The sequence below is a fragment of the Aspergillus sclerotioniger genome, assembly GCF_003184525.1.
Source record: "Aspergillus sclerotioniger CBS 115572 chromosome Unknown BO94scaffold_5, whole genome shotgun sequence".
Taxonomy (NCBI): Eukaryota; Fungi; Ascomycota; class Eurotiomycetes; order Eurotiales; family Aspergillaceae; genus Aspergillus; species Aspergillus sclerotioniger.
The window spans coordinates 286,364-313,022 of record NW_020290995.1 but is presented as its reverse complement, the minus strand read 5'-3'; the positions used below and the strand labels follow the sequence as shown (position 1 = coordinate 313,022).

The window sequence follows — 26,659 nt, the reverse complement described above, 5'->3', positions numbered from 1 at the left end:
CCAGGATGCATGTAAGGTTAACTCCGTGGCCCTTCCGGATACGATCGAACGATCTGCCCTGTCTCCTAGTCCTAGGCTACTAGCCTGGTCATCATCCTGCATGATTCGTGGATTGATCGCTAGTTCTGCCTTGAAATCTGCAAGAAACAAGATGCGGGCAGGTCTATTATGTAGCTTCTCTATAGTTGGGCCGCCCTGGACGCCGCCCCCGACTCCCGAGACTACTAGGCTATATGAGACCTCATTAAGGGCTCCTCTTCTCCCCGAGGAGCCAGGACTGGTCCACTGGATGTCCACTCGCTTGCCGAGTCACCGCACCTGTCTCATGCACGGATCCAAATTATTAGATAAGGCCCCATTCCGGCCCATGCAGCTGGTCACTGGTGACTGGTGACGATATTTCCGAGATGGCCATCGGGCTCGTCCCGACCCACCGGGGCCACTCGGTCGCTGCCACTTCCCCATAGTAACCTACTACTATACCAATGACTACACTATCTTGTCTACGTCACCTATATCATGGTCGCCTTCTTCGCATCCCGCCCCCAAGAAAGACCGTTTTAGAAGAAATATATACAACCACACATTTATGTACAATGATACTACAGAGAGATCTAAAGATGCTTATATACACGATCGCAGAAATTCGAAACCGAGTGACGGTCGAGAAACAACAGAGATTATATGCTGGCCAGATAAGCGACCGGGAGGTCCATGGAGAGGACGGAGGTCGTGGGACAAGTCGACCGCAATGGCGGCATGGGAGATAAGTTAGGCCTCATTCTTGGAATGGATGTAGCAGGCTGACTGCGCGGGTAGGGTTGCTATAATGGAGATCGGGGTATTTCTGACGAAGTGACGTGTTGACTTCTTCGTTCGGGTAAGACCAGACTGTCCATGGAGATTGCTGTCCACGGGTACCGCGACTGTCTTCGACTGTTGGCAGGGGCAGCATGTGTCACATCCCCAGTGATCTGGTCAGGATCGACAAAAGTTGGGAAATCTTCCTGATCCGAGGAACTTGAATCCGAGTGGCGAGTATGGACGAGCGAGACCAGCTTTCTCAGGACACCAAACTCGAGTTTGAGCTTGATACTGTAGACAGCGGCCTTAAGGGTGGTCTGGAGCGTGTACAGACCGACGTACTCGAGAACCAGGAGTGCAATGTCCATAAGGATGATTACCAAATTAATGGCGATCAATTCATACATTGTCTTATGCCGCTCTGGGTCCTTTTCCGGCCGCAGACGAAGAATTTTGAGGGTCTCGAAGATGTAGATGATCGAAATCAGGATCTCCTGCGCGCAAAACCAAGCCAGCTGCATCCGCTCCATCACATTGTATCCCTTGATGATCGGAATGGTGCCGATGTAAATGGTCGAATAGGTGAGAATAGTGGTGGGAATCAACAAGATGATGGTGTCAAAGATGATCAGGTAGAGAATCCGGCGGAGCAGCGTTTGGCTCTGGACAACCAAGTGGAGTCGGGAATAGAGGACGATGGATTGGCCGGGGACCATGAAATAGAAGCCGATGGTGGAAAAGGTGACCGCAAACCAGAGCGGTCCAATGGCGAAGAACTCGAGCAGATAGCCGACGGCATGAGGGATGACGCCAAACACGTCGGAGAGCAGCATGGTCCAGAAATACAAACCACTATAGCGAGTGAAGGTGAGAAAAATGAGGATAACAAGTTCGACAGCATTGTAGAGCGCGATTGCACTGAAAACTGCCATGAGAATCTTGATCACGATGCTGCCCCCCTGATAGCCTCCAATGAGGCCCTCGGGTGGACTGGAGAGAGAGTCCCACATGCTAAGCAGTGCGTGTGCCGTTGAGTTATTGAGAGAGCAGGCCCTACCCTCCCAGACTTTGCAAGTCAGAGAGTATGGGCAGGAGATCGGGTGTAGAATCCAATTGCAACGAGGATGGAGAGCGGAGCGCCATGTCAAGTTGGTCTTAAAATCCGGTGAATCGAGTCATGATTCCTGGCAATCGAATGACGAGACAGAACGGGAGACTTGAAACCAAACCACGCTTTATTTTGCATCCTTATGTTCGCAAACCCGATAGAGGACTGGCAAATCGATCGCAAGGGGTCCCTAACGCCTAGGTAGGTCCAGACGAGGCTCCTTGAGTTATCGCGCGGCTTCCGTCTTCAGAGATCAGCCATGGAGCGCAAGCCAGCGCCGACGTTCTATTTCTGCAGCGAGGGTAAGGCGCTAGTGGTAAGAGAGCCACCGGTGGCGATCAGGGTGGACGTTCGTACCGTTCGTACCGACCGAAGGGAGGGGACCCTGTAGCGCGATAGGGGAGAGAGGGTCGGAAGGTTTATGGATGGCGCCACTGAAGGTCTATTTAAAGTATAGTTGGAGGCTGCCGAGAGAAGAAAGCGAAACGAGAGCCAGGAAAAGAAACGAGAGGGGAGAGAGTGAAGAGGGAGAGGGATAAGGGGACGCACTCGACCGGCGTGGAACGAAGATGAAGACGTTGGAAGAGGAAAAGGAGCGGGGAGGCAAACGAGAGAGGGAGGAAGAGAGGCAGAGGGAGAGGAAAGTCTGGGGTTGAAACCAACCGGCTCGGGTTCTGGCTTTCTGCGCGCGCTCTGCTTGGCTCGCCGGGCGGCACTAGACCCGGTGGGGTCTAGCCGGGACCAGGACTGCCGGTACAAGACGAACTCGGCAAGTCTTGGCGGGGAAGTCCAGCATTGGCTGTGGCTGGTGCACGGGGCTGAGCCCATTCATGGTCACATGAACCCCCTCTCGTCCGAAACCAATCCCAAAAGTACTCCGTCCCAAAGTATACGTTCTTCGCACCCGACCTCCAACTTTACCCCCTTCCAGAAAGCCTCTTTCTTGCCCCCCAAAGTCCCTTCCAGTGGTACCAACAGCGGATTAACGCACTTTTAACCTTAACCCATGCACTAAGCGTCTTTGGGTCACTGTCTTTTCCCTCTGTACGGACTGTTTTGGGATATTCGACTCAAAAACACTTCCGCTTTCAGAAGGAGACTAGAGTTGCGGAATTACAACGCTCAAACCAATTGCTAACATCCGGTATCCTCTGAAATACTTTAGACATTGCTATCCTTCGTCTCGGATGAAACCACCAGCCTACGGTGGCAAGGCATCTGCCCGATAGTTTGGCGTTGAGGACCGTGCCGTCGTGTTTTCCGGCACAGACTCTCCACATCCCAATTTTCGCTGCCGGCGCCATTCCGGACCATGAATACCCTTTCCATATCCAACTGATTCTTGATGCGACGTAGCCGCTCATACTGGTGACCCCAAACAGCGGTCTGGCGGTGGTCGTGCTCCGTTGAATTAGACCCCGGTACTTCCTGGGTCGATGCCAGAACCAGCGTATTGTTTCGGGTAAGCTTGTCAAGTGCAGCAGCTCGTGCTTGGGACGTGGGTTGCATCAGCACTCAAGGAAGGCAGATGACCGCCAGTGGGAATTTACCGAGGAGTACACGCCGCTGGCGTTAATGTTGACCCTTCCGCCAAGCACAATGACCGTGACGAGCGAACCGGGTCCAGATTGAGCCCTGAGAGGGATGTCACCAGGGTTGAAGAGCTGCTGTTGTCCACCACTTTACTGGCTATGCAGGTATCCAAGTCTGCCAATGTCTACCTGTTTGGGGTTTTCCAGGAAGGTGCTAATTTGATTTACTTGGTAGAGAGATATTGGTATTGGACTTCAAACAAATGGGAAAGGCTTAACAATGGCGCAGCTTGGCTATCGCGTCATCTCGAATTGGCCTAACACAGAACAAACATGGTCCAGTTATAACCAGTGAAAGTTCGACAGGCGACCTACTATGTACTGCCTGGAATTCCAATTGACAGACACCAAGCGAGTCAGTTCCAAGACCTGTGTTACCGTCTTATCATCTGTCTGCGTGGATGTGTAATATAGGGTCGATATAACGATGGCATATCCGGGAATACTCGCATTGTGGCTCGGGTGACAATGCCGTAGGTGCCTCCACCTCTCTCGAGGGCCCAGAACAGAAGCTGGTGTTGGTACTCATTCGTAATGATCACGTCTCTAGTTGTATCAGCGCTATGAAAGCCTCTGGCGGCTGGCATACCTGTGCAATTATCACCTCTATTTCTAGTTCATGGTCTGCTGCCAAGCGGACCAAGCACAGTTGACACTCCTCGCTGGAGGTCCCACCGTGGTATATTCTCCTGCTACAACAATATAGTCCTGAGAGGCCGCCGCGGCATAAGGCTCACCTACCATGATTCCAGCCCCTATCATGACAACTTGGGCCCTAGCTGTGGTAGGGTGTCCAATCTAGAGTTCCCCCAAAAGGCAACAAAGTCGCCGTGAGGCGATTTGTCTGAATCTGGAGAGCATGGAACTAGCGCCATGACCTGTATTATTAATGAGCAACCGGATATTCCTTCGCTTGGCAAACTGACTGCTTCCTGGGTTTCTTCCACCGAATGGACCACTGCAGAGTACCATGGTATGTGCCCCTGATCGCAAGCCGAGTTTGGATTGGTCTGGATGATGCAGCCTTCGTGCTCTTGGGACCAATTCTCCCAGTTGAAGCTTGGCAGTGGTTCTGGATTTGCTCGTGATCCTGGTTAATAAGGGCTGATTAATGCAGGCGATGTTCTTGACTTTCTTTATGCCTGGCTGCGATGCGCGCCAGTTGGGAGTCGTATTGCAGGCGACCGAGCTCGTTGCAGGACGGTCATAGAAGGGTCATGGAAGAAGCCGATCGGGCGGATTGGAACTAAATGACCGTTGATGGAGTCATTCAGGGCTGTCCAGTCCTGTTCCAAGGGCCAGGAAGCCTTGCTCGGTTGGCACCGACATTTACGCTACCACTGACAAGGGCCGTACTCCAAGATCATGATCGCAGTTTCCAGCATGGTTGATCCGCGATTGATGGAGCCGAGTGATATTGCGCAGAGGTAGCTAGCAACCACACCTTTCGATACGTGAAGCATTCGCGGGGCACCGGTGTGTTCAGGGGGGCTGCTCTTGCCGTCGGCAAAACCATAGCAGGTCGATCAGGGATGGTAAGAGGACTGTGACACCTACTGGCCTTGACTAGTAGCTGGTGGGGAATTACGTGAAGACGAGTGAGCCCGCCGACTTCGGCATAGTGGACGGTGGTACAGAGGGATTCACGCAGACTTTAATGCCTTACTCGGGGATATAGAACAGTAAGAGACAGCTCGTTCGAAATGGACCATATATCTCTGGGACGGTAATCCAAGTAAAATACTGAATGCTAGTTCATATCTATATGTTCTACCGGTGTACGTAGACTTGATATCGCAAAAGCCACAGTCGGGTCTAGTCCTTCGGTCACTTAAAATAGAAGTAACAGTATACATTGGAGCATGTGGAATTGCGTGTGGCGAGTGTCTTTGGCGGCCCGATTGGCAACTCGGTGCTCCTGCAACCACCCCAGCCATTCATCTTTTTCTCCGGACTCCGAACTGCCATCGAACCAAGGCCCTGCAGCTCCTCTGATGGGCTATTTATCCTCACTTGAATCCCATCCCGACGGACAACGTGTCTTCGACTGGTGATGTCGCACAATCTGCCTTTGATCGTCGCGCTGGACAACGAGCTCGTGGCCTTCGCATTCGATGACGAGAACATTATCCCGACATCTGAATATGTCATCACTCTCGCAGAGGAGGATTCTGCGAGCCATCGATGTGGGATACCTTCGAAAATGGCATTGTGGACTGGAGGATTGAGGTTGGTGGGGAATAAGCATCTGCAACTCCTGCAATCCGTTTCGGATGATTTCTGACCTCGCATCTCTGCAGTTCTTCACGGCCTTCCCCATCGCAGTTCTCGCGTGCCCCGAGCGTTGTCATCCCCCCACTTCGACCCTTCATCCCGCCCCAGCGCCAAGAAATCGATCGGTGATTGGTGCAAGGGGCCTGTCTGGACAGGCCGATCGGGAGAGGATCCCTGTCGAGCTGAGGCCGGTGCCAAAGGCCTCGGCTGTGTAATATCTTAGGTTGCTTGACTATGGATGAGGGGTTGCTGGCGGAGGCAACCGAGAGCACAACGCCCTGCCTTCTGGAAATCATGAGGAAAGATCTTCGCTCCGACTCCACGCAGTGGACCACTTCAACGATCTAGTGAACTCCAACTCACTTAGCTTTCCATCAGTGGGCCGGACACATCCCAAAATGCGTACCGACGGCTGATGCGACCCAGACACGGCAGGTGACCGCCGAAAACGCCTCTTTTTCGTGTTAGGTCGGGCCAGGGATGGATCCATTGCGGGCGTGCGGGATCCATCTCTGGCTCTCACAGTCATGGCCGTCTCACTGTCGATCCTAGCGGGTGGTATGGGAGGTCCACCCGCCAAGCTCCTGCCAACCATTTAAGGTGGAAGTCTGCTGTTTGGGATTCGGTTCTTCTCTCATCGTGAGACCCCCAGTTCACCATGTCTTCAATCGACCAGACGTGGGATTTCATCGTTGTAGGTGGTCAGTGTGGACCCCTGACAATCTGATCATGGACCGCTCACTGATGGCAATATAGGTGGCCCAGCGGGCTGCGCCCTTGCGTCAAGGCTCGCACGATCGGCAAGACACCCTCGAGTTCTGCTGCTGGAAGCTGGCCCTCGCAACGATGATCCGTCACTGCGCGTGGATGGTCAACGGTGGCAGACCTTTATGAATGGAGACCTGAACTGGGGATACAAAACCACGCCACAAGAACATTGCAATGACCGGCAGATCGACTACTCTCGGGGAAAGGTGCTGGGTGGCAGCAGTGCTATCAACTTTGGTGTCTACACTGTTGGTGCGCGAGACGACTATAACGAGTGGGCAGCTCTTGTTGGAGATGACTTGTATTGCTGGGAACGCATGAAGGCTCGGTTCAGGGGGTTGGAGACGTTTGACGGTGCTATTGTTGACCCGACGCACACTAAGTATGCGACCCCGAAGGCCTCCGACCACGGGTCCCAAGGCGGACTGAAGGTCGGCTACGCTGCTGAATGGGAGCAGGATCTCCCTCTCATGATGGATGTGTTTGAGCAGGCTGGCCTTGCACGGAACCCTGATCACAACTCGGGTGACCCCATTGGCATGGCCTTGGTTATTAACTCGTCTCATCAAGGCCAAAGGGTGACCGCGACTGACCTCTTGAAGGGTGCGCCGTCGAATCTGACTGTCATCACAGAGGCGCCGGTGCTGAAGGTGCTACTTCAAGGCACCAAGGCTGTTGGTGTGGTTACCAAGGAGAAAACATGTAAGCAGTTATACATGCCCCAATAACAAGGCTAACCAGTGCTGCAGACCTTGCATCCAAAGAAGTGATCTTGACACCCGGGTCGCTGGATACGCCCAAGATCCTCATGCACTCCGGGATTGGACCGGCAGAACAGCTGCGAAAATTCCAGATTCCCATCGTCAAAGACGTTCCTGCAGTTGGACAGGGTCTTCGGGACCACTTCTTCGCCCCGCTGTGCTTCCAACGTAACCCGACGACGAACGATCGCAATGCTTTCTTTGGCGACCAGGCGGCCATGGCATCAGCTCTGGAGCAATGGAGCAAAGATGGCACCGGGCCGTGGGCTCGGCACTCGTGCCAAATCGCCGCCGGCTGGCTCAAGTCGGACCGTTTGGTCGAGTCTGCCGAGTTCAAAGCGCTGCCTTCTACGGTGCAGGAGTTTCTGCAGCGTGACACGGTGCCGCATTACGAGTTTATGACGCACTTTCCCCTGCACCTCATTTCGCCCGAGGCTACCCAGGACTACAGCTACATCTGTATGCTGGTGTTCCTGATGAACGAGCAGTCGAGCGGCGAAGTGCGGCTGCAGTCGGCTAACCCTGAAGATCCTCTGTTGTTTGACCCGAAGTTTCTGTCCCATCCATTTGACCGGCGGGCGTGCATCGAGATCTATCGCCATGCGCTCGAGGTGACGAAGCATGAATCATTCCAGAAAGACACCGTGTCGACCTTGATTGCCCCACCATCTGAGTCCGACGAGGATATCTTGGAGTTCTGGAAGAACACGCTGGGATCGAGCTGGCATATGACCGGGACGGCCAAGATGGGGAAGGCAGGGGATGTTGATGCAGTCGTGGACAATCGGTTCCGGGTGTTTGGCATTGGGAATCTGCGGGTGGCCGACATGAGCGTGGTGCCAGTGTTGACCAACAACCACACGCAGGCGACGGCGTATGTGACGGGGGTGACGTGTGGAGATGCGCTGGCAGCGGAGTATGGCCTGGACGGGCTCCAACCAGCGCGACTGTAGACAGTTTCATAGTATGTCAGGTGATCCCGAGTCTCCCAGAAGTGAGAGATGTGGCTGCAGCCAACTCTTCTGGGCCCAGAGGCTGGTGGCCGCCTTGACCAATGAATTCCTGTCTATTTCCATCGCCCTATCACAATAACCTAATGATAAAGGGACGGAACAAGCCATCCAATTTCCAGTGTTGTCACTGGATCCAGTTAATGTTGCATTGCCAAGCAGCTACACAATTCCCCTGATGCATGACAGGCAACGTCTGATGGCGCCCCTGCAAGTGTTCTTCTCACTTCCTCACCTTTATCATCTCGGCTACTGACTTTCTAGCCAGACTTTGACAGAGCAGTCACCACGAGAATGCAAAACATACTTCTCCGTCCTACGGCAATCGACTATCATCCTGATGACACCGTCATGAGCACAGCCGCTCCCCCCAACTTATAACGCCCAACCCCGCATAATCGACAGAACAACATCCCCACCCCTCAAGCAAAATGAAACAACCCCATCACATCCTCTTTCTGTTCGAAATCCTCGAAGAAATCCTCCTCCATCTCGACGCTACCACTCTCCTGCTCTCCCAGAGAGTCTGCACCTTTTGGCACGCCCTTATCAAAAAGTCCACGCGCTGCCAAATCGCCCTCTTCTTCAAACCGTCCACTGTCCCCTTAACCCCGCTCACAAACCGCACTCTCAACCCTTTCCTCACCAAACCCCTCCTCAAATACTTCCTCCGAAAACAACACCCCCTACCACAACCGCCGAAATGCCAAACCTACTCACAAATCCAATCTGATCGAGGCTACACCTTCTGCCGCCCTGAGGCCAGCTGGCGAGAAATGCTCCTCCAACAGCCCCCCGCTCTGCGAGTCGGTGTCGTTGAAACTCATCACAACGGGACTCAAAGAGTGGCTTTCACCGAGACGGTCTTCCAGCCGGGGGGGAAATTCATTCGGATGAAGGATCTGGAAGGGCCAGTGTCGGACGGGTTTTTGTTGCCGGCGATAGATTGTCCTGTTTTTTGGACGGATTGCGTGTGCAGGCCGCCTGGGCGGGGAAGAGGTTCGCGGGGGCATTTGGAGTGTGGGAAGGAGGTCGCTAGGAGGCAGTTGAAACGGTGTGATCTGGTGGTGATTGCTAAGGGGCCGTTTCGGTTGCCGTTACCGGAACTGGGGATTGAGAGGAGGGAGGAGAGGACTTCGTTGAGAAAGTGGTTGGAGTCGTTGGTGGAACGGATGGGGGAGGTGAAGGAGACGCATGGGAAGGTGTGTGAAGGATGAAGATGAGGATTCATGTGATGTGTGGGATACATGGACTGATTGTAAGGAGGCTACGTCTTCTCGTCTGGTATGTTTTGTAACTCACAAATGGCTTGGGATGGTTGTTCCTCAGCCTCACTGTTGCATTACAGAATACTCATCGTGAAGTGAGGTGGATCAATAGGAATCCTCTACTCTCTCTTTTCTTCATTGCCAGAAACGAATGGACATTTGAGCGACAGGGTGTCTATTGAAGTCCATTGCATCACCGCTGAAAGAGTATACTCCAGAATTTCTGAGCTATAAGCTGTCAGAAATCTAGTACTAGAGAGACATCATCAAGTACTTTTTTTCACACGATGAAAGCCGTGGATCTTTGCCGTTGACCAGAGCTTTGTAGTATGCCTGTCATTTCCATTGTTGTTACATTCCACTTTTTCTTTTAGTCTGCAAAGGGAACAGAGAGACTACGCTGCCATCATGAATGGCCTTGACACTTACTTACTCTCTGTTTTGATCGAGATGTATCCGTATCAGTCAAACACATTCAAATACATATGCACAATCGCAACTAACCACCGTGTGTCAACACTGTGCTGAGTATGAGTTTAGTAACATCAATATCTACAATAGACCCTTAAGCAATAAATAATAACACATCCAGCACATCCTACTCAACCAATCATCTCACCCTACCCACCATACCCCTGACCCATTAACTCCAATATCACAAATCCTTCAACGCATCAAGAACAGGCTTCAGGTGTCGTGCAGAAGCAGCCGCAACCTCAGCAAACGCAGCTAACATGGAAATCAGTCCCCTTACCATTCAGACAAAAGCCTAAGAAAAGAGCCTTTACCACTAGGAGTTCCATCCAGGTAAATCCCATGCATTTCTCCCTCTAGGCGCAACGTAGCAGGACTCGTGTCTAATTCCGTTGACCGCAGAAGCTCATCTGGAATTTAAGGCCGGGGATAATCTGTTGATTCTATGACTATCAGTACCTGTTCTCAAACTTCTGTTGTTCTCTACTCACCGAATCCAAAGTACCGCGATTTGTGAAAAAAGGTAAGTTTGCATTTGGTTTCGGTGATTGTAGAAGTAGACAGGAGACTAGCGGCATGGATAGCATTGCTGAGTTCTGGGTCGATTAGGATAAAGACCTCTCCTGGTTTGCCTATATAGGCTGTTGTTTTTTGGATGTTCAACTTTTTTTGGATGTCTTTGGTGATGAATTTGATTGGGACTAGATGGATGAACCGCAGGGAGGGGGGGGTTCTGGTTATGTGTAGGTGTGAGAAGTGGTGAGAGGTAGTGCGGAACATTTTGGGGGGTGGGAAGGGGACTAGTATGAGGAAGAAGGTTTGTATTGCAGTTGATATGTGTGCTGAGTTTTGGTAGTTTTAGTGATGAGTAGAAGTGAAGAACTAGATCTATAGACATGCACATGTCTCGGAATGGAACAATATATCAGACTCTTGCAAAGGGAATTACTAAACTGTCCTGTGTTAGTGACGATAAGCACGCCACAGAAAATTCTGTTAATCTTGCCAGTATAGCATTAAGTTAATCTGATGAATCTATTACGAGAAGGGAATATCCATTCACTATGAACAGGCATGCCTATTGAGAGTACAGAGCAGACTCTATACTTATAAGTTTCCCTACTCATACTACGCATACTACAAGCTCCCTCGGTTGCTTTTGGTGTAAATTAACCAAGGTGGGTCCACATAGAGCATCTGGAAATACGATGGGGAAATATCTCACTTTAAACTATATAAATTTTAGCACAATTTTGGCGTGGCTCAACAAACAAAACATCTTCGAACAGTTGCTAGTATCATGTGTTCTGCTTGTAAGTCAACCTTTCTGTAGGCCTTCTTAACTGATATCTGGATATGGCTAACTATTGAGTGTGGTGCCCACAGTTCTATGCTGTCCTCTAATTGGACACTGTAATCATCGATTCTCGACCCAATTTTGACCCTTATCACAAGACTCTGTTTATGACTTGCTCCTCCATTCGAGCAAATATCGTCACTTAATCGCTCATCCTTTCTTTGAGAATAGTTGATCGCGAGACTAGATTTGATATGTAAGATATTTTTAAGTGTGAGGTACACTCACATAGCGTCCTCATTGCCTACGGTAGATTACTTCTACCACTGGCATAGATAGATAATTGACCAATGCCTGCTTAACCAACCTCTATCTACTTCTACCCATACCCTAAATGCTGCGTAAACAAAACCTAGATATCTCCCCTCTTAGTAATTAATACCTACCTTCCCCCGCATCCCGATAACCACCCACCACCTTATCTATCTTCTCCCCCACACTCCCCATCGGAGGTCTCCGTCCACCGACCCAAACCATACCATAGTACTACTACTATCTATACTATATACATACCTCACTTCCACCCCCCACCTCTCAATCCCCTCAAACCACCGCCCATCCCCCCCAAACCCAACCAAAAAGAAAGAAAGAAAAGAAAATAAAAATGCTCTTCACCAACACCACAATCCTAACCCTCGACCCAACCCGCCGCATCCTAACCAACGCCTCCCTCCGCACCCACAAATCCCTAATAACCGACATCGACAAAACCCCCCTCCTACTCACCAAATACCCCAATGAGGAAATCCTCGATCTCAGCGGCCGAATCCTAATCCCGGGGTTAATCTCCACGCACATGCACACAGCTCAAACCCTACTGCGCGGATGCGCTGACGACCTGGAATTAGTTTCTTGGCTTTGTGAACGCATCTGGGTGTTACAGGGGTGTTTTACTGAAGAGGATGGATATGCGGCTGCGAGGTTGAGTATTGCGGAGATGTTGGGGAGTGGGACGACGTGTTTTTTGGAGAGTATGGTATTATCCTCTCCCTTTCTTTTTCATTTTAATGGGTTGAGGGGGGATGTGCTGATAATGATGATGGGATGTAGTTCGCCGATCGATACGGCTTCGATGGTCTCTGTCGCGCAGTCGAGGAGAGTGGGATTCGGGGATGTTTGGGCAAAATCGTGATGGATACGGGACGATACGCTAAGGATGATGCGTGGGCGATGCATCCGGGACTTATTGAGGATCGGGAAACCTCCCTAGGGGGTACGTTGAAAATGTGGGAGAAGTGGAATGGGAAGGCGGATGATCGGATTAGGGTTTGGTTTGGGGCGAGGACGCCCGGGGGGTATGTATCCGATTCTTTCTTTTCTATCTTGGATTCTGGTGGGTGGAGGGAGGGCTAATGAATGAAACCAAAACAGGGTATCGTCCGATCTATACAAAGAAATGACCGCCTTGTCTAAGAAACATGGTATTCCTATTACCATGCATTGTGCGGAGGTAGCTGCAGATCGGGATTATTTTGCCTCTGTCGGACACACCCCCATGTCGTACTGTGATAGTGTAGGGTTACTCTCCCCGTCGACGGTGCTGGTACATATGGTTCACTTGGATGATGGGGATATCGCGCAAGTGGCCAAGTCCGGGACGCATGTTGCGCATTGTCCCACCTCCAATGCCAAGTTGGCGTCCGGTACATGTCGAGTCCCCGATTTACAGCGCGCCGGGGTGAACATCGGACTTGGGACGGATGGCGCCCCGTGCAACAATTCCTGCGATATGTTGCAGGAGATGAAGCTAGCTGGGATCATCCACAAGGGGGTGAATGGGGATCCGACGGTTGTGACAGCGGAGGAGGTGTTGGAGATGGCTACGATCAACGGGGCCAAGGCGTTGGGATTGGATCATTGTATTGGGAGCTTGGAGGTGGGGAAGAAGGCGGATTTCGTGGCGATTGATGCCAGGGGAGTGGCGATGCAGCCGTGGTTTAATCCTGTTAGTGCGGTGGTGTATACGGCTACGGGACGGGATGTGGATTTGGTGGTGGTGGATGGGAAAGTGGTGGTGAAGGGGGGAGAGGTGTTGACGATGGATGTGGAGGAGGTGGTGAGGGAGGCGGAGAGGAGGAGTCGCGAAGTGGTGGAGAGGGCGGGGTTGGGGGGGAAGGTGGGTGCTAGGTGGCCGGTTGAGTAGATACAGAGGGGTTGTGGTTGGAGGATTTGCTAGGGTGTAGATGAGTGAAATGGTTTCTGGTAGGTATGCTAGCTAGGCCTTTCGCAACCACAGCGTCTGCGAATTGCAATATCCGATCAATCCATTCACCCCTAGTTCTGTCCCCATGCCGCTTTGCTTGTATCCCCCAAATGGCGCATATGGGGCACATTCAAAGTGTGTGTTCACAAACACCGAACCCGCCTCCAGCTGGTCGGCCATGCGTCGTGCGCGTTGCAAATCGCGAGACCACACCGATGCCGCTAGTCCATACACCGAGTCGTTGGCGCGCGCCAGCACGTCCGCTTCATCCGACCATTTGAGAATGGGCAGAATCGGGGCAAACTGCTCCTGCCACACCACCGGGGAGCTGTCAGGTGGGTTATCGACGATGGTGGGCGGGATGAAGAAGCCGGATGGGTTGGGGACATGGCTGGAGATGGCAGTTAGACCGCTGTTCTTAATGTCCCTGAGAAAGTTGTTGGCTTTGTTGAACTGCATGCTGTTTTGCACGGGTCCGAAGAAAACGTCGGGTTCCGTGCCTTCGCCCATTTTGAGGGCTTGGACGAACTGGACAAGCTTGTCGCGAAATTCGTCATAGATCTTCTCATGCACATAGAGACGTTTTATCATCATGCAGATTTGACTGCAGCAGAGGAAGCAGAGAACGGCCACCTGCAGAGTCAGCTGATGCCCTAAACTGATGTCCTAAAGACAAGAGGTGAAATACCTTGGGAACCACGGCATCAATGTCCACGTCTTCGCAGATAATCGCAGGGTCATTCCCGCCTAGCTCCAACGTGAGCTTTTTCAGCGTTCTGGCGCAAGTCGCCATGACCAGCTGGCCGGTGGCTGCTGATCCCGTGAAGCTGATCTTTTGGATGTCGGGGTGTCCAGTGAGCACCGGGCCTAGCTCGTCGTCCCCGCTGAGCGCCTGCACCACGCCCGGAGGGAAGCATTGGGTGGCGAGTTCGGCAAGCTTGAGGTCACAGTACGGGGTGTATGGGGATGGCTTGACAATGACGGTGTTGCCCGTGTAGACAGCCTGCACGATCTTGCCGACGGCTAATAGCAGGGGGTAGTTCCAGGGTACGATGGCGGCGCAGACCCCGATTGGGGTATACCGCTGGATGACCTGCAGATCCTCGGTCTCCTCCAGGATAGTCTCCGGAAGGGTGAGATTGCTGAGCCCTCGCGCCCATTGCAGGGCCATGGATACTTCGGTTGTTGCTTGGCTCAGTGGCTTGCCTTGCTCCTGGGTTAGTAAGGCCGCGAATGGTTCCGTGTGTGTCTCAATGAGATCGGCAAAGGCATGGATGGCAGCGCGGCGCTCGTAAAACGAGGTCCGGGACCATGTGCGGAACGCCCGACCGGCTGCTGCCACTGCACGGTCAATATCCTCGTCCGGAGTGAGAGGCACCTGAGGGTTGGGCTGCCCGGTGGCCGGGTTAATTCCATGACGGGTTTGCGCTGTCGACGTCAATTCGTTGTCGATGACATTGTAGAAGGTCTGTCGGTTAGATTCAGTATCGAGGATGAGCTAGGTGTAAGATGAAGCTTACCGTGAAATCTATAGCCATGATGAATGTAATTATTCGAGTGAGGAATCAAGTAGTAGACAAACGGTGGGCAAGCTAGCTATAAGAGGCGTACCCCTCCTAGTCAGAGATACAGCTGTCATCCCCGCACAGTGAGACGGTTTGCCGCCTGCAGGTGGTGGACAGGTTGATCGCACTGCCTGGGCGGCCCACTTCCAATCACCGCGGGCGCTGCATGGATCCGAGCCACACGGGCGGACAATGGAAAAGTGTGTTGCTATCTACAGTGACACAAGCGGCAGTCGGGAATTTGGCTCAGCTGGCGCCGACGGTTGCCTGAGGCGGCGTTCTCCGTGGCAGCCTTGTCAGAATTGGAGTCTGGCCAGGCTAGAACAGGCCCGGTTGAGGCCGTCAAATGATGTTGCTACTAATTGCTTCTTCAATCTTGCACGCTCAGACATCTCACATAATCTCTCACGCCGTGATATCCTTGATGGCTGCCTCCAACTCCTTCATGTTTCCGCCCACCACGCGCTTCTCCTGTAGCTGACCATCCTTGAACAGCACAAACGTCGGCATCGCCCGGACTTCCAGTTCTTGTGCCACCGACCGAACCTTATCGACGTCGACCTGGATGAAGCGCACGTTGGTGTAGGTTTCGCTGAGCTTGCCGACCACGGGAGCGACGGCCTTGCAGGGACCGCACCAGGTGGCGAAGAAGTCGACGACCACGGGGCCGGAGGAGGTGAGGGCCTTGAAGATGACAGGGCTGGACAGTTAGTGAACGATCTGCAGGGGATACCACAACACCTACTTGTCAACCTCGATAACCTTTCCGTGAGACATGGTGGAACCGGTGTTGTTGCTGGAGAAGTGACTGCGAACGAGGCGGATGACTGTGACAGTTAGAATGAACGACTGGTCGCATGCAAGAACTTACCAAGGTAAACGGCGATGGCGAGGAGAATGCGGGAAAGCTCCATAATGCGACAAGACAAATGGAAGAGTGGGGGGAGTGAGTTCTGGTCCGGAGTATCTATTCCCTCGGCTGCGGCTGACAGGCAACAATCACGCAATACTCGTAAAGTTCTCCCGATTGCAAGCACAGATGTAATCCAGTGAGTAAGAAGCCACAATTCAAGGATCACCGACTTCAATTGCTCTTTCTTATCTGTCGCGATTCATCTCACGAGAGGATGACTAATGTCCGGGCGGAGAAACATATTACCGGGGGTTCAGCAACAGTGTCATCCACTGGAAGATGCGATTGAAGACAACAGCTTATCGTGTCTACCGTTGAGTACCGCTGTGGGAGCGGCTTGATGCTTTCGCATGTCAGGATGAAGGTTTATACTACTACTGCATTGCTGGGATGGTCGGCTGTCCATATTGTTGATACCGTGCATCAGTAGACTGGGACTAGCCTGGGTATATTTGAGAGCACAGATCAGTCCAGCTCACATTAAATGCGATTATCATTCTAGGATAGATCTCTCTACCTACTATCTATGGTATCTGTTGATCCATTGCACGGCTCTCTGCGATCTGATTGGACAGTATTTTTATCCCCGGCTCCTGACTCATCCCTTATTCCTGCATAACGTTATCCATCACCGATTGCCTCCCTGACATGGAGTAATCGACCAAGATGCTTGCCATCAGCTAACCATGGCAGTTAAAAAAGTTCCCATCCTCCCGTATCGGAGGGGCTCGGATTCCTCCGAAGCTGACTTCTTCGACATCCCCGACGAGCCCTGCTGGTCCATCGTCAAGCGTCAGGTCCGTCACCTCAAGAGCCCGCGGGTCTGGCTCGCCTTCTTCGTCTTCGTCCTGTTCGTCCTCTTCCTACGACGCGAGAAACCCCCGCCGCCCCCTCTTCCACATATCGACTACGACCGAGTGGACTGGTCACTGTATGCCTACAGCCAGTATGCAACCTCCAGCCCATACTTGTGCAATGCGCTCATCGTGTTCGACACATTACAACGCCTCGGCAGCCGGGCGCAGCGGGTGCTGTTCTACCCCGAGAACTGGGACGTGCTGGTGGATGACGACCGCGACCGGGATAGTCAGTTGCTGGCCATAGCGGCGGAGAAGTATAATGTGTTGTTGGTGCCGATTGACGTGCAGATGGTCAAAGCTGGTGCAGGTTGGTGACACGCTCGCTGCTAGACAACTGAGCTAACAGTACAGGGCCGAACGAGTCTTGGGATAAGAGCATCTCCAAGCTTCTTGCCTTTGGCGAGACCGAATTCGATCGTGTCATCCATATCGACTCCGACGTCAGCGTTCTACAGAACATGGATGAACTGTTCTTCCTTCCTCCCTCCCAGGTCGCCATGCCCCGCGCCTACTGGCAACTGCCCGATACGAAACAACTCTCGTCGCTGTTGATTGTGCTGGAACCGTCGTTCAAAGAGTGGTATGCGTTGATGGATGCAGCCCATGCCATCACCTACGGTCAGGTCGAGTCGAATGTCAGCTCACGGGTCAAATACGATATGGAACTGATGAATGAACGGTACGGGGACTCGGCGCTGGTTCTGCCGCATCGACAGTACGGACTGGTCTCGGGTGAGTTCCGCAAGGATGACCACCGGGCCTTCTTGGGCAATGAATATGAGGAGTGGGATCCGGAGAAGGTGCTGGCAGAGGCGAAGCTGGTCCATTTCTCCGACTGGCCATTGCCGAAGCCATGGGTGATGTGGCCGCAGGAACTGATTGCCGACATGCTGCCCAAGTGCAAGGTCAAGCCGGGCACGGTGCATGAGAGCGGGTGCAAGGATCGGGAGATTTGGAAGAAACTCTACGATGATTTCCGACGGAAACGACGGGTTTGTTCCTGCTGTTCCTTGCAGTCCACTTTTTGCATAGACTGACGGTAGCAGGACGTGTGCAAACTGCTCAGTTACCCGGCTCCGAACTGGCCTCCACGAGAAAAACCCGAAGGTCCTCTGGCAGGTCTTCCAATGACCCCCGAGCCCGAGTCTCCGGTCAATCAAGTTTAGCGTGTGGCATGGCGTTACGGTGTACGGCGAATGTAAATGGACTCCACAGGATTGTACAATAGACAGAGGTAGGCACAATCGACTGTTATGAGATGGCGCTACCAGCCGAGCCAAGAAGCCAAGAGCAGGCGTCCACATAAAGCCTGAGAAATTCCCTCACTTCAAAGTTTGATCAGCTATGGGGAATATTTCAGAACAAACGGTGGTGTTGGCCCTTCCGGCGGGTGTAGGGGAGCCCGAGTCCTTGCAGTTTGTTCAAGATGAACACGCGCTGGGGTTCTGGCAGGCCATGCGACGGCACTGGCCGGCGGTGGCATGGGCCTCGTTTATGAATCTGGTAAGACCGACTCGAGACAACTTGACATTGACATTGACATGTTGAGAATTAGGCGACTATCCTCAAAGGCATTGTAGGTTACCCGGGTCAAGTGAGATGCAGCTAACAGTTTAGGATGGTGGCATTGTCAAAGGACTGGTCGGACTCGACGTCTTCAAAGAAACCTACGGCTACAACTACCATGGGAGCTACATCCTGGCCGCCCAGTGGATCTCGGCCTTCAACTACGCCAACTTGCTGGGTGCCATCGTGGGTGCGCTTTGCTCCGGCGTGGCGTACGACCGCTTTGGTCCGCGAGTGATGATCGCCGTGTGTTCCTGTCTGTCCATCGGCTTCATCTTCGTTCAGTTTTTCAGTCACACGCCGGCCCAGCTTTTCGTGGGCGAGCTGATCAACGGTTGCGTCATTGCATTCTACCCCATCTGCGCCTCCGCATATGTCGGAGAGGTGACACCTTTGGCGCTCCGTGGGTTCGCCGCTACCATGACCAATCTGGCTTTCTCGATTGGCTCGCTGATCGCTTCGGGCGTTCTCAAGGGCACATCATCGATGGACAACACTCTATCGTACCAAATTCCCATTGCAACACAGTGGGCACTGCCGTGCATCATGCTCGCGCTGATCTTCTTCTGCCCCGATCCACCATACTGGTTATGCCGCAAGGGCCGTCACGAAGCGGCCATGGCATCGCTGCGCCGGCTCGCCACTCCAGCTGTAGATGTATCCCGCCAGCTAGCCCACATCCAAGAGACACTACATCTGGAGGCCAGCTTTCAAGACAATCGACCTCCGTACCTGGAGTGTCTCCGGGGACCGAACCGCCGTCGCCTTGTGATCTGTGTGATGGCCTACAGCATGCAGGCCTTTACCGGGAATGTCTTCTTCATCAACTATGCCGTGCACTTTATGGAACTGGCCGGGCTGGACTCGTCGCATGCATTTTCGATGAACATCGGGCTGACCGGACTGGGGTTACTCGGGACGTGTTTGTCGTGGTTGTTGCTGCCGTACGTGGGCCGTCGGTCAATGTACCTTTCTGGCTGCTCCGCGTTGGCAGTGGTGCTGTGTCTCATCGGAGTACTAGATGTTGTCCCGCAAACCTCGACCACAGTATGGGGACAGTGCGGGCTCATGCTGGTCTGCACGCTTGTGTACGATCTCAGTCTCGGGCCAATCTGCTATGTCCTACTGGCCGAGGTGTCCTCGGCGCGACTGCGGGGGTTGACCATTGCGTTAGCCACGATGAGCTGCTATGTCTGGTCGGTGGTGTTCGCGGTGGCGATTCCGTACGCGATGAACGAAGACGAGGGGAACTGGCGGGGCAAACTCGGATTCTTGTTTGCAGGGACGAGTGCGCTATGCACGGGGTATTGTTTCTGGTGGCTACCGGAGACCAGAGGGAGGACCTTTGAGGAACTGGACGTGTTGTTTGAGAGGGGAATTCCCAGTCGGCAGTTTCGGAATTGCGTGGTTGAATTGGAGTTGCCTCCGTCGGGCCCCGAGGCATTTCCGGAAAAAATGGAAACGGGGCTGACTAAAAATGGCATCATCTCCGATCCGACTAAACATCAATATACCGAGGCATGAACAGATCACAACGAAAGATATTTCTGCGGTATTTCTGCTTGATAATCACTCCATCTTAATTAATCAGTCAATCCGCACTTTATTGTGCACTATCCCGCTGTGTCTGGCATAACCGGCCCAGACGATGGGTCCACGGCCGGTTCTTCTGCCCTGAACAAGCATATCCGCCGATTGCCTCAATTCTGCAGATCCACTCGAGCCGTGGTTGAGGAACGCTGCGCCAATCTATCCACTGGTTCGAGACGAGTCCACCCACACCAGCCGTTTCCGGCAAAGCCTAGGTAGTCCTCGAGAAGCTTCTTGCTAGGGGATGAAGATGCTTTGTAATCGCCACCCAGGATATAAAGCGGACGTTGAACGGACTTTTGGCAATCATAACAACACACAATATCAATATCATCATGTCTAACTCCGCCCTCATCTTCAAGCAAATCCCCACCGGCTACTTTGTCCCTGGCCAGGACGTCACCGTCGAGCCGGTCTCGTACGATGGCAATGCCCCCGCTCCGGAGAACGGCATCTTCGTCCAGTCGGTGTATGCCAGCTTCGACCCCTACCTTCGCGGCCGCATGCGCCCCGCCCACATCAAGTCTTATTCCCCCGCTTTCGCTCTGGACGCCCCTATTGAGAATGCCGTCATTGCCAAGGTCCTCCGCTCCAACGTTGCCGCCTACAAGGAGGGCGACCTGATCATCGGCTACCTTCCCATTCAGCAATACATTTCCGTCTCGGCCGAGCAGCTCGTCCGGGTGCGTGCTCTCGCCAACCCCCTCGGCATTGAGGATGTGCGTGTGTTCCTCGGAGCCCTCGGCATGCCCGGTCTGACGGCCTACTCTTCTCTTTACGAGATCGGCAAGCCCAAGAAGGGCGAGACGATCTTCGTGTCGGCGGCCAGCGGTGCCGTCGGTCAGCTCGTCGGTCAGCTGGCCAAGCACGAGGGTCTCAAGGTTATCGGATCCGTTGGCTCCGACGAGAAGCTCGAATTTATCACCAAGGAGCTGGGCTTCGACGGTGGTTTCAACTACAAGACTGAGAAGCCGGGCGATGCTTTGGCCCGTCTGGCTCCTCAGGGTATCGACATCTACTACGAGAACGTGGGTGGTGAGCACCTCGAGGCGGCCTTGAACGCCATGAACGACTTTGGTCGGATTGTTGTTTGCGGTATGATCTCACAGTACAACGGCAGTGGCTACCCGATCAAGAACATCACCTACGTGTTGACCAAGCGTCTGGACATGCGGGGATTCATTGTGGGTGACAAGGGAATGGGTGACAAGTACACGCAGGAGCACCAGGAACGGGTGCAGAAGTTGATCAAGGAGGGATCCTTCAAGTCGTTGATTCACGAGACGGAGGGAATTGAGAATGCTCCTGAGGGATTGTTGGGAATATTCCACGGCAAGAACTTGGGTAAGGCTGTGTTGAAGTTTTAGGTGATGCATAGTGCATACATAGATGTATAGAGATAATAATTAGATGACTATAATAAGGTGCTGACAGCCCCACCCCACATGTCTCGTATTTCCGATTACCAATTCCTTAACCCATTCTGCCCAGCAATAATACCTTCCCCGCCTTAACACTACCTCTCCTCCATAACCACACCCGCTTTCTCCCCATCCAACCTCGTATCCTCCCCTTCCCCTCTACCTTCATCTCTCCCCCATCTCCCAATCCCTCCCCATTTCTCTCCACCTCTCCACCATCTCTCCTCTTCCTAGATATCCCCCAAATCAGCACCAACAGATACCCCACCCCAACCACCCCAACCACAACCGAATACCCCACCACCGCTCCCTTCGGCGCAAACCCCCCTCCCACCCCGGCCAACCGAAACCCCAAGCCCCCATTAATCATGCCTAACACAACCACCCCCCTACCAACCCACCGATGCAGCACCCCAACCTTTCCCCCAGGGTTTCCGGTCTTTTTATACTCGCGATGTTGAACAATCCCCAAAACAGGCTGCACCAACACCAACACCCCCACAACCACAATCCCGATAATAGGATGCGGGTTAGATAATTGACCCGCCGCATGAGCAATATACACTCCCGCTCCGAACCCCGCCAACGTAACTCCCAACGCAAACAATTGTATACCCGCATGAAGGAAGATTTTCCTCACCGGCAGTGACGAAATAGGAATCGGCATAAGAACAGCCCCCAAGGGAAACAAAATCCCGAAAGCAAGGCCCATTAGCGTAGCATGCGCTATCAACACTTGTTTCATGTTCTTGGGTATGTGCGAACCCATCATCGACCCTGTGTCTGTATCGGGAGTATCCGTCCCCACACGTAGAGAATCCGTAAGGGGGTTATAATCTAGGAATGGATTCGTAGTATCGTTTAAATTCCCCGTTGTCGAATTCGACCCGGAGTAGAATCTCTCCGGTAGGGAAGCCTTGGTTAAATCGACACGTATCTGCCCCATATAATCATGAATGGAAATATCTGCGTCCAAAGCCGCCGAATCAATCGGCACCCCGATTTTATACGCCCAGATGAATGGGAAGTTAGGGTCCAGGGGACTCATTCTTCCGGTTCCGTCTTGCCAGGTGAGACAGTTGTCGCAGCGGAAGTTTGCTGTCATGGTTGTGATGTTGGCTTGGTTGGTGGTGATGCCGGTCCCTGGGAGGAGGGTGATTTGGGTAGCTGAGGTGTATTGGGGTTCGAAGTGGCCGAGGCCAGACCGGGGGGAGAGGGTGATTTTTGAGGATGAGGAGGTGTACAGGATGAACATGTTGGAGTCGGTCATTTGGGAGCCTTGGCCGAGTCCGATCCATTGGATGGTGGTTGGGGCGGTGATTTGGATGTAGATTGGGCCGGGGTGGGTGGGGGTGGTGGTGTTGGGGATGGTGAGGCTGTAGGTTATGTTTGGGTTGGGGTTTGGGGAGGTTGAGTTGGTGGTGAGGGTGGTTGGCGGGGAGAAGGAGATTATGGAGCTGGTTACTGTGGTTGTGTAGTGGTTAGTGTTGGGGGTTTGTGAGGGGGGAGAGGGGGGGTGGTACCTATCCCCAAATTGCTCAGGGTGGTGAGGAGGAAGGTGAGCCACTTCATTGTGGTAGTGGTGGTGGTGGTAGTTCTTGATGGTCTGTGGTGATCGGGGTAGGATGAACCCTATATAGGTAGGTAGGTTAGCGGTCAGTTATAGATATTAATGTTACAGAGGTAGAGGTAGTGTTTCCTGATAGCAACCGTTGAACCCTTGCATCCCCTTGCAGATTCATCCGTCGAAACAAATGCCATGATATGTCATCCGTCATGGCTACAGTTGTAACATGTTAGTTGTATGATCAAACCTGGTGTTAATGGCAGGGGTAGACAGCACGAGGCGAGGGATGCGCGAGGGTGGGACCCTTGCAGGGATGGTATGATCATCATGGAATAGTATACACAGAGTAGATACTGTTGATATTATTATAATGTGGTAGGAGTCATTGAATGCTCTATTATTACTAACATCACCAGACACACATAGATATACTCTCTAGTAAGTAGCTCTATCCAATAGTACAAATATAAAACCGAACACAGACAATAAAATAGATACTTGTAACCTCCACACTGCAGTAAATACCCCTGCAGCACCGGAATGTATACTCAAGGGATGCCCCGCCCCCAGGCTCATTCCCATCCCCATACTCCATATATACTCCATAGTAGGTATCAAAATAGGGCTACTCCTACACCAGAACCAAACCATCGGCATTGTATCTGCCGACCGCCCGCCCGGCAACCAATCTCGGGTCGGGCGGATAAACGCACCCCCAGACACTACTACCCGCTTTAATCTTTAATACCCCATCCATCCCACCCACACTATCTACCTACTATCTACTATCTATGCTCCGCAGACCCAAACTCCCCTCATTCTCCCACCCGTAAGTCAACCACCACCTCACCCCCCTATCCCCCCACCTACCACAAATACTAACACCCATCCCCAAAAGTACAAGTATAGGAATACGAAAAATGCGCCTCCCCTACGCCCCCAACACACCCCCCCCATCCGATCCCTCCCCCAGCACCCCCGAAATCTACGCCCGAATCGCCTCCCGCCGCCACCCCCGCCCCCTCATCCCCCTCGACCTCTCCCTCCTGCACTCTCCCCCCGTCGCCGACGGCTGGAACTCCTTCCTAGGCGCAATCCGCACCCAAACTATCATCGACCAGGGCCTGTTAGAACTAGCCGTTTGTCGAGTCGCTGTTCTCACGAACGCTATATACGAATGGAATGCGCATGCACCGCTTGCGTTGAAGGGGGGGATTAAACCGGAGGAATTGCAGGTTGTGCGGACGTTGCCTTGTCTTGCTGGGGAGGGTGTTGGGGAGGAGGTGGAGGGGTTGTTGGAGGGTTCTGCGTTGACGGGATTGCAGAGGGCGGTGGTGCGGTATACGGATGAGATGACGAGGACGGTGAAGGTGAAGGAGGAGACGTTTCGGGCGTTGCAGAGTGAAGAGGCGGGGGCGGGGTTGTCGGATCGGGAGGTGGTGGAGTTGACGACCGGGATTGCGGGGTATAATTGTGTGAGTCGGGTGTTGGTGGCGTTGGATGTGGGGGAGAATAATGGGAAGAGGATGAAGGATGTGGAGGAGTTGGTTGAAGATCTACAGAAGTGAGCTTGGTGCAGGAGGGGGGAGGGGGTTGTAAATACTGATCACTAGAGGAATTCTTGTTCATAGCCCTAATTCACTACGGAGTATGTATGTATGTATGTATGTATGTATCAACTTGAACAAAGTGTAATTCATCCATTGGGCAGGTATAGGTAGTAGGTAAGCTAGTAAATATACCGAAAATACACATTCTCTCGATCTGTCCGATCCTCAAATGCCCGGGCCAGATGATCCTCGCCCTCTAGGGCAATTCCCATCTCGGCCATTGCTCGATCTTTCCGCTTGTTCTCCCGGATGAGATAGAACCGGAGGAAGATCACCGAGAGAGTCATGGCCGAGTAACAGCCTAGATGGACCCCAAAGGCGATGAAGTACCGGGGGGCGTCACGATCGAGGAAGACTTGGGGGCCTGCATCATCCATCAGCATCAACACTGGCATAAATAAGGGTAAGGGCATACCGATTGCATTCCCCACCGCCCACGACACAAACGTCGCCGCCACGACAGTCGATTTCTTCGTCGCCCCCGCAATATTCCTCGTCACCATCGACAACCCCAGATTCTGAGCCGACCAGAACGACAACGTGATATAGTAACTAATCAGCAACCCGACCTTGGTGCTCAGACTGGTATTTTCCACCGTCATGAGGACGATAGTCCCAACAAACGACCTACACCATCAGCATTCCCAATCCCCAACAGGTATAAGAAAGAATGACTCACGGAATAATAAACCCCAACATAACCAACAAATTCTGCTCATACTGTTTCACCAACCACGCACTGGCCAACAACACCCCAATGATATACACTCCCAACACCATCGCCAACAACTGCGTCTGCAACTCGGTGAAATCAAACCCACTGATAATAATATTGGCGAACGCGCCCAGCCCACTCGTCGGCAGGGTGGTGAACACCTGAATGGCGCAGTAACACCACATTTGTGGATCGCGAAACGCCTCCCACATTTGATACGCTCGGAAGGTTTTATTCTGCAGACCGGTTTGGTTCGCTCGGACGCGCTCCACCATTTTGTGTTTGTCGGATTCGGTGAAGCATTTGGCGCGCATGGGGGAGTCGGGCATCCAGTAGATTACGAATAAGCCCCAGAGGACGGAGATGCAGCCGTAGGTGAGGAAGAGGGCTTGCCAGGATTTTAGGGCACGGTGGGAGGGGATCAGACTGAAGCAGTAGGCGAGGAGGCCGCCGACGATTTGTTGTCCGCCGTTCATCATGTACCTGGTTCTACCTTAGTGGGGAATTATTGGTATTGGGGGGGGAGGGTACCAGTAGGTTACGGTGGAGGCTTGTTCTTCACGTTTGTACCACATGCCGGAGAGGACCACAAATGAGGGTTGGCAGGCTGCTTCGAAGATACCTAGTAGAGTGCGTACGGTGACTAGACCAGCAAAGTTGTGACATGCTGCGTGTAGCGCCAGGATGGTTCCCCAGCAGACGATGTTGAAGCCGAGGTATTTGGCGATGCGAACACGCTGGATAATCCAGTTGGTGGGGTATTCGACTACCAGGACGGCGATGTAGATACATGTTGTGAGCCAGGAGTACTGCAAATATCAGCTATATTCATAATTGGAGAAAGGAATAGAGATAGGTGGATACCTCCTGTCCCTTCAGATTAGTATCCGTCTTAATCCCCATAATCGACGCAAACGACATGGTGCCCTTATCCAAAGCCTGCAAGAAATACGTCACGATCATGATCACCAACACCCGTCGATCAATCATCCGACGCAGACGACGACTATCCTCATCGTCGACCTCGATCTGCCCGCGAGCAGCATACTCCAACACCTCGGTATCGACCCGGACATCTTCACCCTTGAGCTTATCAGCAGACGACAAGACCCGCTCCACATGAGCGAGATCCTGAGTGGGTTTATCATCCACGGCAGTAGTCCCGCCCACAGGCACCGAGGAAATATTCTCCATCGACATGGTGGATGTCTGCTGAGTGAGTCAACACCGGGC

General features: G+C 52.8%; 13 protein-coding genes across 13 annotated transcripts; 7 read left to right on the top strand and 6 right to left on the bottom strand.

Annotated features, from left to right (window-relative positions):
• Positions 1–824: 824 nt before the first annotated feature.
• On the bottom strand, positions 825–1,814 carry BO94DRAFT_458517 (uncharacterized protein; the record flags this gene model as incomplete). Its single annotated transcript, XM_025607798.1, has 2 exons — positions 825–1,580; positions 1,623–1,814. The coding sequence occupies 2 exons, from the start codon at positions 1,812–1,814 to the stop codon at positions 825–827; spliced, it is 948 nt and encodes a 315-aa protein (XP_025470732.1).
• A 192-nt stretch (positions 1,815–2,006) lies between these two features.
• On the bottom strand, positions 2,007–2,907 carry BO94DRAFT_315667 (uncharacterized protein). The gene has a single exon (XM_025606857.1). The coding sequence runs from the start codon at positions 2,738–2,740 to the stop codon at positions 2,198–2,200; it is 543 nt and encodes a 180-aa protein (XP_025470731.1). The 5' UTR covers positions 2,741–2,907; the 3' UTR covers positions 2,007–2,197.
• Positions 2,908–6,116: 3,209 nt separating this feature from the next.
• BO94DRAFT_315672 (GMC family oxidoreductase) lies at positions 6,117–8,478 on the top strand. The gene is made up of 3 exons (XM_025606858.1): positions 6,117–6,479; positions 6,535–7,248; positions 7,296–8,478. The coding sequence occupies exons 1-3, from the start codon at positions 6,437–6,439 to the stop codon at positions 8,258–8,260; spliced, it is 1,722 nt and encodes a 573-aa protein (XP_025470730.1). The 5' UTR covers positions 6,117–6,436; the 3' UTR covers positions 8,261–8,478.
• A 270-nt stretch (positions 8,479–8,748) lies between these two features.
• Positions 8,749–9,534, top strand: BO94DRAFT_582384 (F-box protein; the record flags this gene model as incomplete). Its single annotated transcript, XM_025615475.1, has 1 exon — positions 8,749–9,534. One exon carries the CDS (start codon positions 8,749–8,751, stop codon positions 9,532–9,534), a length of 786 nt encoding a protein of 261 aa, XP_025470729.1.
• A 2,438-nt stretch (positions 9,535–11,972) lies between these two features.
• On the top strand, positions 11,973–13,872 carry BO94DRAFT_315578 (amidohydrolase). Its single transcript, XM_025606855.1, has 3 exons — positions 11,973–12,392; positions 12,467–12,711; positions 12,788–13,872. Exons 1-3 carry the CDS (start codon positions 12,021–12,023, stop codon positions 13,557–13,559), a joined length of 1,389 nt encoding a protein of 462 aa, XP_025470728.1. The 5' UTR covers positions 11,973–12,020; the 3' UTR covers positions 13,560–13,872.
• Positions 13,596–15,392, bottom strand: BO94DRAFT_315618 (aldehyde dehydrogenase family protein). Its single transcript, XM_025606856.1, has 3 exons — positions 15,140–15,392; positions 14,308–15,087; positions 13,596–14,252 (listed from the first exon to the last, which is right to left on the bottom strand). The coding sequence occupies exons 1-3, from the start codon at positions 15,155–15,157 to the stop codon at positions 13,632–13,634; spliced, it is 1,419 nt and encodes a 472-aa protein (XP_025470727.1). The 5' UTR covers positions 15,158–15,392; the 3' UTR covers positions 13,596–13,631.
• Positions 15,374–16,230, bottom strand: BO94DRAFT_315569 (thioredoxin family protein). Its single transcript, XM_025606853.1, has 3 exons — positions 16,056–16,230; positions 15,930–16,011; positions 15,374–15,884 (listed from the first exon to the last, which is right to left on the bottom strand). The coding sequence occupies exons 1-3, from the start codon at positions 16,096–16,098 to the stop codon at positions 15,590–15,592; spliced, it is 420 nt and encodes a 139-aa protein (XP_025470726.1). The 5' UTR covers positions 16,099–16,230; the 3' UTR covers positions 15,374–15,589.
• Positions 16,231–16,783: 553 nt separating this feature from the next.
• Positions 16,784–18,123, top strand: BO94DRAFT_582380 (nucleotide-diphospho-sugar transferase; the record flags this gene model as incomplete). The annotated part of the gene is made up of 3 exons (XM_025615474.1): positions 16,784–17,264; positions 17,309–17,949; positions 18,004–18,123. The coding sequence occupies 3 exons, from the start codon at positions 16,784–16,786 to the stop codon at positions 18,121–18,123; spliced, it is 1,242 nt and encodes a 413-aa protein (XP_025470725.1).
• A 178-nt stretch (positions 18,124–18,301) lies between these two features.
• BO94DRAFT_553835 (putative MFS alpha-glucoside transporter) lies at positions 18,302–20,089 on the top strand (the record flags this gene model as incomplete). Its single annotated transcript, XM_025613679.1, has 4 exons — positions 18,302–18,460; positions 18,513–18,533; positions 18,575–19,941; positions 20,065–20,089. The coding sequence occupies 4 exons, from the start codon at positions 18,302–18,304 to the stop codon at positions 20,087–20,089; spliced, it is 1,572 nt and encodes a 523-aa protein (XP_025470724.1).
• Positions 20,090–20,221: 132 nt separating this feature from the next.
• BO94DRAFT_315576 (MDR family NADP-dependent oxidoreductase) lies at positions 20,222–21,545 on the top strand. The gene has a single exon (XM_025606854.1). It carries the CDS (start codon positions 20,449–20,451, stop codon positions 21,478–21,480), a length of 1,032 nt encoding a protein of 343 aa, XP_025470723.1. The 5' UTR covers positions 20,222–20,448; the 3' UTR covers positions 21,481–21,545.
• A 245-nt stretch (positions 21,546–21,790) lies between these two features.
• BO94DRAFT_434153 (cytochrome and DOMON domain-containing protein) lies at positions 21,791–22,993 on the bottom strand (the record flags this gene model as incomplete). The annotated part of the gene is made up of 1 exon (XM_025607485.1): positions 21,791–22,993. A coding segment is annotated over one exon (1,203 nt), but the record flags the coding sequence as incomplete, so codon positions are not given.
• Positions 22,994–23,988: 995 nt separating this feature from the next.
• Positions 23,989–24,750, top strand: BO94DRAFT_485531 (carboxymuconolactone decarboxylase family protein). The gene has a single exon (XM_025608983.1). It carries the CDS (start codon positions 24,022–24,024, stop codon positions 24,667–24,669), a length of 648 nt encoding a protein of 215 aa, XP_025470721.1. The 5' UTR covers positions 23,989–24,021; the 3' UTR covers positions 24,670–24,750.
• A 75-nt stretch (positions 24,751–24,825) lies between these two features.
• On the bottom strand, positions 24,826–26,620 carry BO94DRAFT_509959 (putative 2-ketogluconate transporter; the record flags this gene model as incomplete). The annotated part of the gene is made up of 5 exons (XM_025609717.1): positions 24,826–25,075; positions 25,127–25,338; positions 25,391–25,909; positions 25,958–26,235; positions 26,291–26,620. 5 exons carry the CDS (start codon positions 26,618–26,620, stop codon positions 24,831–24,833), a joined length of 1,584 nt encoding a protein of 527 aa, XP_025470720.1. The 3' UTR covers positions 24,826–24,830.
• Positions 26,621–26,659: the final 39 nt, after the last annotated feature.